The following is an 8,774-nucleotide window of genomic DNA, read 5'->3' on the forward strand; positions in this document are numbered from 1 at the left end:
TCCGGGCAGTTAGGTTCTCCCGGTGCACCCTTCCTTAGTGAGAAAATCTTATCAATTGCGCTGAGTGACCAGTTAATCAATTCCATTTCCGTATTTTCAGGAGTTCAGCAAGCAGGCGGTAAAAAAAACAAAAAACAAAAAAAAACACAAGTGCTAGAGCGAAGGCATGTCTGCCCTGTATGAGAACAGGAAGTAGGAGACCCCTTTCATGAATGTAAAAAATTTAATTAACATTAACATTTCAGATCCCATTTACACCAGTGTTTAACTGAAACACTTTAGTACAAGGTGTAAACAGGCCCTCAGACAGCAACCCAGGTGGGATACATCAGTTAAGGGACTAAACCAGCTTTTATTAAAGCACCAGTCTACTTTTCAATAAACATTGGGGCTAGCCTAAAGAAAAAAGGCTTGTCATAATTTGGGATTAAAAAGGACAATGCAGGTTGTTACTGATTTCATTGCAGATGGAATGCTGTACTTGCATGACAGGGGGGCTTTCAAATAGCATTACCAAAAAAAGGGCCTTGGCACGCTTGAATATCAATACAAGCAGTTATGTTAGTCCAGCCATAAAGCCACAAGTAGAGACCAAAACAGATTAAACAACCCCTAATTTGACACCATTAAGAACAGGGACCCAGGTTAGCAACTGGAACTTAGCAAATAGGTCAGGTTTGGGCAGAAACTTTAGTTCAAGTCAAGCACATCCTTGTAGCAAAAAAGGGAACTCTGGTTTAATAGTGTGGCCCAATAAATCAAACTGAGAACCGTCATGAAAGTTCAATACCAAAGAGACAGTTGAGTTAAGAAGTTTATTAAAACTACTAAAGTCACATGACCAGGTTAACTTCTCCACTAGACACCACAGTTTGCCCACTAGGGATGGTTTTGACGTTAGCATCTCTTCCTGGAAAAGAAATGGTTGAATCGTGAGGCATTTAAAAAAAAAAAAAAAAATTCTCATGTTCCTGGGGTCAGTTTACAACAAGCACTCACTTTTCCTAGTGCAGCTTTGCTCACAGGAGCCAGAAGAGGGATGGCACACTGCTGTACTACAGTGGATGAAGATCTAACAGAGGGGGAAAGGGTTAAGCCACAGAAGAAAAAAAAAAGAAACTAATATTAAGGATTCAGGCAAGGCTGCAGAACATACGGTTTCCTGTAGAGGAGCCAGTGATGCTGGGTCCACAAATGTGAACATCTTCACAACAAAGCGCTTGTAGTGGGTTGGGAACTGAAGCCCAGAAGATCCAGCCACCGGAACCAATGTGGTCAGGTAACGGTCATCCTGGTAAGGGCATCTGAAAGGCAAAGAGGCAGTCAAAAGTGCCTTACAGCACAGTAGATGGAGAAGACTGGCCTTACTCACCCATCGACCAGAAGGTCCCACTGGGGTAGACTGAGTGGACTGGGGGTTGATGTCGCCCAGCAATGTCCCAGCATTAGGACAATGTTGGGGTCGGTCCTCTCCAAAATGCGCACCTCAACATACACAGGCTCCCGCAGGACTTTTGTGACTGGATAATCAGCATCACCGTAGTAGGACGTGTATGCCTCATCCCCTGAGGAAGAAAACCAGCGTTTAACCAGAAACTGCTGCAACCTGGAGTTTTAGAAAATATTTGTGCATACTTCGACAGACACTTACCTTCGGCACAGCCTTTGGTGACACATTGACCATTTGCCAGTCTAAGCTCCACCCTGAGGGGTCCAGGAGCCGCTACTGGTGGAGGTGCAGGAACAGTGTTGACCTCCACAACCAGAGCTTCCACAGAAGTAGCAGAGTACCTACACTGGAAGAGAAGCCTAGACAACAAATAGTGAGCTTGTAGCCTGTGTCAAGGATTAATATTTTTTCTAAAAAAAATAAGACACCTACTCAAAATGGCTGTCCCTTGTGATGGACCCAAGTGGTCCGACACCCACTTCATACGAGGAGGTCATTCGGTTCTCATACACCACATATCCACTGTCCTCCTGCAAATAGTAACTGTTGGCATCCAGTCCATTTTAAGCCATGCAGAACAGAACCACAAGCAGCTACTCACCATCATGCTTGTGCCACATGCAGTGACAGGGAACTGGTATATAGCAAAGGAAGGTGTGGATCCCACAGGACTGCAAGGTGAGTCATTTCCACCCAGGAGACGGACTGAATCCAGGCTCAAGCGAGGTAGTGTGACATCTCTAGCAACCACTACCACAAACTGACCATCTCTTATACACTGGACAGTCACTGGAACAAGGTACAAGAGCAAGTTATTACTGCGGAGTGGTTTAACATTAACACCTTTACATTGACTCACTCTTACCTGCCTTCCCATAGAAACACTGTTGTCCGTTAAAGCAGCAGTTGATAGCTTCACACTCAGCACCACTGATACCAGGTGGGCCACATTGGATCTGCTCATAATCAGCTACAGCACATTTGTCAAGGGGCTCTGCCTGCGCCACTGGCTGCTTAGACTGAAACTGTTGACTAGCTTGATGAACCTTCTGAGGAAACGGTTGACTAGCTTGCTGTTGAACCTTCTGAGGAAACTGACTAGCTTGTTGAACCTTCTGAGTAAACTGTTGACTAGCTAGCTGTTGAACCTTCTGAGGAAACTGTTGACTAGCTTGTTGTTGAACCTGCTGAGGAAACTGTTGACTAGCTTGTTGTTGAACCTGCTGGTGAGTTTGCTGTAACATCAGAGCTTGAGAACTCTGGGGCAGATTACTCCACTGTGGAACAGCATGACAAAAAGCACAAAACCACATACAAAGTGCCAGCGATTGAACAGTGCACCAACTTCCTGCCATTGTTCAACAGCTAGTCATACTGTTGAGATGATGCCCTTTGGTCTTTTTGTATTCTACAGATTTTGGCTAATTAACGATAATCCCTCCCTCTTCATTAACAGTCATGATTCTCCAGACTTGCCCAAATGGGAGCTTACGCTACCAGAAAATTATCATTGGTTCCCAAAATTATACGCATGTGATGTTTCTTGACTCCAATTAGTCAGATTTGTCATATTGAAGACAAATAAAAAGGTTCATGCTCAGGTTTGCTACTGGAGCTTGACCAAAGTACTTTGGGTAGATGTTTGGTGCATTCTGCTTTACTTGTAGATATGTAGAAATATTAACTAGCATTACTACTTTTACAATATCTTTATATGGCAGAAATAGTATGAGTAGTCTGTAGTTCCAACACACTCACAAACCTCCCTAAGCACTTCCCCTCGGGGCAATCCCTGTGGCCAGTTTGAAGTGTTCCACAAGTGGACAAGAGAGGTTTATGTGGACAGACCCTCGACTCCTTGAGGGGATGAGTCTACTCATATGTACTTAGCAGTGTTGGGGAGTAACTAGTTACATGTAACTAGATTACATAATTTAATTACAAAATAAATGTAACTGTAATCAGTTACAGTTACTGAGAAAAAATGTGTAATTAAATTACAGTTACTTATGAAAATGTTAATTATTACAAAGGGGGTTACATCTGAATATTTTCTGTAAAAAGCTAGGATATATTGAATAATGTTAATTTGTTGCTTTGCCTGTTTTTGATGTGCAGGATGCCTCTTGCCATTTACAGTGTTTTTATTTTTATTTTATTTTTTATATATATACAATTGCTAGGACCCATTTCTCAATACTTAGGTCACTTTTTCAAAACTCTTCACACAGTTCTCTTAACAAACGTTCAGCTCGACACAGCAGATAATTTCACATTCAAAATGCACTAAAACTACCAAAACACAATTCTTTCCCCTAGCAAAGGTTTTCAACCAACAAACACACTTTGTCAATCATAAAACGCAGACCCAAAAAACACTAATGTCAGGTTGCATTATACAATGATTTCAATGATTATATCAATGATTTTCTTTAGTAAAATATCTTTACAAAACCAGAATGACACTTTCTACTGCTTATAGCCTAAAGCCTTGTTCATACTTTTGCCTTTTCCGCGTGCTACTTGTAAACAAAGAAGCTGGCGAACTGCAGTCTTTTTCTTTTTTCTTTGAGAAAAGAACAAAGAACCGCACTGAAGTCATTCTTAAAGCTACACTGTGTAACTTTTTTAGTTTATTCTTAGCTAAAAACACTTAGTTCTTTCAAAAATATATGTGCTCATTGATGTATATTTACTTCTTTCAAGTAATAAAGTATTCTCGTAAGTTTATAATGTGCCATTGAAAAAACATACGGGTGAGGGGTTCGAATGCGGGTCGCCATGTTGCCCCTCCATCTTGAAAGTACATTAGACAAAGAGGGACGTACCCGTGAATTCAAGCTTCGCCTTTCGCGTTTTAACACTCGATGGCACCGTGTCCAATGTGGACGAGGTCGAACTGGAAGCCATGTTAATCTTGGACTAAATCGGCCACCGTAGGAGTTAAAACGAAATCGGAATTGAGAGGAACAGAAACTAATATTCACTGGATGGTCATATACCTTTTCACCGCTAAATGGGGGAAAATATCACACAGTGTAGCTTTAAGAAAGGAATGTGTTCAGTGTTTTGCCGACCGGATACAGATAAACTAGCTCTGCTTCACGTTGCTCTCTGGCTGGTTGTAGCGCTATCCAATTGTGTGCAGAGGGAATTTGAAAGACAACCGTTTATCCCGCCCCTCGGATTGAGCCCTGCCAATGGTGAGTTCCCAGACCCAACATCTTGATGTGGGTCTGGCTTGTCAGGCAAGCCAAAATAACAGTAGATAAATATGAATATTAGTATTGAACCATTTTGAAAATCAACCTTTTTGAAAAATATTGTTAGCTGATGCCAACTGACTTGCTAACTAGCTAGCTGATGCTAATGTGAGGTAATTTTTAAATATAAAGTCCAAATATTTGTATTCAACCACATAGTTAGATTATATTTGATGGAAACACAAAGAATGTGATGTTCAGAACATGGTAACTACAGTATTTATGATAGTGGGAAGCGATGCTCGCTGGGGGCGTTTAACCCCACAGACTAGGTTTGAAAAAAAAAATGTCATTCTGAAAATATAATAATATTTTCTTTAAATAACAAGTAATCCCTGATTATACTTGCACTTCTCATATCATATAAAACTGTTATGTTCTGAAAAACAACAAGCTTTAAAACACTTTTTTTTCTTACTGGTAAACATTATATCACTTAACGTGAAATCATGTTTTCTCTCAGGTACGTCACCAGTGTAAGCTTCACAGTGAAAACTTCTACATCACTCTGGTCAGAGTAGTCCATAGCAACAACAAAAACGTATCTTATCTAGTGGTTATTTTGGGGAAAACAGTAGTGGGGCGTTTTCCCCCACTCTACCTAAAACCTCCTGAAACTAAAATTGAGACTTGAAAGCTGCACCGATGGAACAGTGACTGGATCCTTCAGATGACATGCAGCTAATATAACCCGGCTCTCTCACACTGAATCAAATGACAGAAAACTAGTTGTCCAGTCCGGTTCCGTTCACACCCGGGGCTTTGCCGAAAATGCAGTTGAGAGTCCTGAACATTTACGGGTGTGTGAGTTGGTTTAATGTTGTTGTCACTGCTGCAAACTCCCATATATGCTACAAATAATTGTTTGAAAAATATAATTGTTGTGCAGCCAGTAGGCCCGTCCCCAGTGTAGGCCCCAGGGCTTCAGCCTATGGAAGCCTGCGTTAATGCGCCCCTGCATGCAGGTATTTATTTTTTTAAATATAAGTACTATATAAAAACATGTATGTACACAATAAGTGCATTGTATAAAATTATTAATTTATATGTTTGTAGGCTACATAGTAGTTAAAGGAACACGCCGACTTTTTGGGACTTAAGCTTATTCACCGTATCCCCCAGAGTTAGATAAGTCCATACATACCATTCTCATCTCCGTGCTATAACTCTGTCTGACGCACCCACTGCTAGCCTAGCTTAGCAAAAAGACTGGAGGTATATGGCTCCAGCTAGCCTACTGCTCAATAAGGGACAAAATAACGCCAACATTTTTCTATTTACATGTTGTGATGTGTATAGTTACATCGTGTACTAAGACCGACGGAAAATGAAAAGTTATTTATTAAAGACCGATATGTCTAGGAACTATACCCTCATTCCTGCGTAGTAATCAAAGAACTTTCAGCGGTCCCATGAGTGCAGCGGAGCAATGATATTACGCAGCACCTGATAAAAGTCTCCAGCACTCACTTTGGTTATGTTGACGGAAGTTAACCTATTTTCAGGCGCTGTGTAATATAATTGCGCCACTGCGCCACAATATATCATTGTGACATATCGGTCTAGAAAATTGCAACTTTTCATTTTCCGTCGGTCTTAGTACACAATTGACCCTTTTCACATTTCCGGGTTTCTCAGAGCGGAAGTCGTCATAGTTGGGTTAAATATTATAGCTGTGAATGAGAGAATACATTCAATATTTTTTTGTGTGCCCAGTTGCTCACATAGCAAAAGAAAAACAACACAGTTGTGATTTCACAACTTTCAAAAAGAGGGGAAAAATAGAATGAGATTGATAACGTCAGTGAAAAGAGAGAAATATTGATCAAATTAATGTCTATATTTTGAGACAAAGGTCTTGTTAATGATTTTCTGTTTTATTCAAGTTAATTAGCCTTAAGCAACAGTTTTTCAATAACAGAAGAATATGTAAAAGTATGATATTTTAGTTAAAAGATACAATTATCATGATAATAAACAAGATTTGTTGAAACAATGCTTATATTCAGATGGTAAGTATCATCATATTAAGTTGGGTGTCATCATATTTATAATGAAATCATCATATTTAAAAACATGATGTTAATCATATCATATAATAAAATATATGTATTTATTGTTCGTAATGTACATCAAATTATTATGGGATCGCATTCAATGCTTTCAGAATCTTTACTTTTTAAAATATTTTGTTTATGTATTTTTAAAATATATATCTATATTAACATATTTGAATATAAATATATATATATTTTTTTAACAATCAAAAATAGTCCAAACTTTGCTAGAGCGATTGTTTTGAACAAGTATTAACTTGGACATTATTAAAAACATGATTTCAGGTTTTGCCCCGTGTTCCAAGACCACTTATAAGATTTACAAACAAAATAAACCACTTTTATGATTTATTTTCGCACAAAATCTGTTGCTCCGTCAATGTTCAATACAAACACATTTTTTCTGCAATCATACATGTGAGTTTTATTTCTCAGTAGTGCCAACACAGTATGATCATCATTTATATGTCCGGGCACACTCTTCCTACAGTTTAAAACTACTTTATCAATACGCACAGACAGTCGTGTTCGTCAAAGGACATAAGCCGATTGCCAAATTCACCCATATATCGTAGTTTAAAAATAAAGTGATTCGTTGTATTCGCATAAAATGAACAAATGCGAGCTTCGCGAGGGGCTGACGCGCGCGCTGGACCACACACCGCGCTGTGACCGCGTTTAAACGCGTTATCCACGGTCCGGCAGGAACTCCATTCCAAAAATACTGTCGGTGGAAACCCAAACCCACCCAAGCTCCACACACAGATGGGACATGTGCGCGTGCACTGGAGGTCACCTGCGGCGCGAGCCCTGCTCTCAATGCCAGTGAAACCTGTCATGCTGAAATACGGCTCGTGCGCAACGGCGACATCATGCACATCCACGACTTGACAAGCCTCCAGGGTGATTTCTGACGACTCATCTTTTATAGGCTCGGGTGTGAAGGAAGGTTAACAGCGATGGCGTTTAAATACATTCACAGATGCGCTATAATTTTGTGTGTTCTGTTCTTCGATCTAAAGTGACTTCAATGAAATGGATTTCCAAATACATAGCTTTTACGATATCGCTGAAGATCCATGGGTCAGTGCATCTTCACATTTCGAAGACCAGATGCCCCCTTTCTTCGCAAAATGTCGCTTTAATGTGTGCTTAGCATAACAGGGACGGCTGCTGGGTTATTTCTGTGTGCATGCGTGTGTTCAGCGGGTAGATCTGAGAAAGCGCGCGCGCGTGTGTGTGTGTGTGTAGGTTTAGGAGTAGTGTTAGTGTAAGGGGAGAGAATATACAGTTTGTACAGTATAAAACCATTACGTCTATGGAGAGTCTCCACAAAAGTAAACCAGACGTGTGTGTGTGTGTATTTTAACGGTTGTTTATTAGCCTATGTTGGTTTAATATATTATTAATATATTATATATATTTTAATAACAGTAACATGTTCTGTGTGTAGGTATATTTTAACTGTGTTTAAAATTACATTTTAAATACAAATGTTGTGGAAGAGTTTATAAAGATTTCATGAGCAGCAAAATCTATTCTGGCAACTTGCCATATGACAACACTGTAAAAATGAGCATTTATATAACATAACTCATAAAGTGCATGCTGGAAAAAAGGCGAATGAGAACTTCAAAACATTTCTAAGTGTGAATGGGCCTATATTTCAACTATAATTCAACTCACTTTAAAAACTCAAAGTTTAAGTTTTTACACCTTCGGAATATATGTCCAACAAATATCTATTTTTAATAATCGGGTTTTAAAATGTATTCTTAAAAATAATGGCTTTAAGCAATTCATCTTTTTAAGATGTACACATTTTTAAGGGTGTCTATAGGATATTTGGGCAATAATGAAATGTTCAACAGCGATATGATTAGATATAGGCTATAGGCTACATGGACGTATAAGAGCAATGGAAACGTGGTTGTGAAATTTGATTGGACTGCTGGTTTTATTCATCGGCGGTATTATGAGCACGCGCACACAATGAGTCTGACT

At 39.5% G+C, this 8,774-nt stretch overlaps 1 protein-coding gene across 1 annotated transcript; it reads right to left on the reverse strand.

Moving 5' to 3' along the window:
- Positions 1–982: 982 nt before the first annotated feature.
- LOC307128689 (zona pellucida sperm-binding protein 4-like) lies at positions 983–5,239 on the reverse strand (the record flags this gene model as incomplete). Its single annotated transcript, XM_079820632.1, has 9 exons — positions 983–1,072; positions 1,157–1,304; positions 1,373–1,565; positions 1,652–1,809; positions 1,883–1,980; positions 2,052–2,239; positions 2,316–2,406; positions 2,671–2,727; positions 5,186–5,239. 9 exons carry the CDS (start codon positions 5,237–5,239, stop codon positions 983–985), a joined length of 1,077 nt encoding a protein of 358 aa, XP_079676758.1.
- Between the last annotated feature and the right edge of the window lie 3,535 nt (positions 5,240–8,774).

Source organism: Gobio gobio, assembly GCF_949357685.1.
Source record: "Gobio gobio genome assembly, chromosome: 7".
Taxonomy (NCBI): Eukaryota; Metazoa; Chordata; class Actinopteri; order Cypriniformes; family Gobionidae; genus Gobio; species Gobio gobio.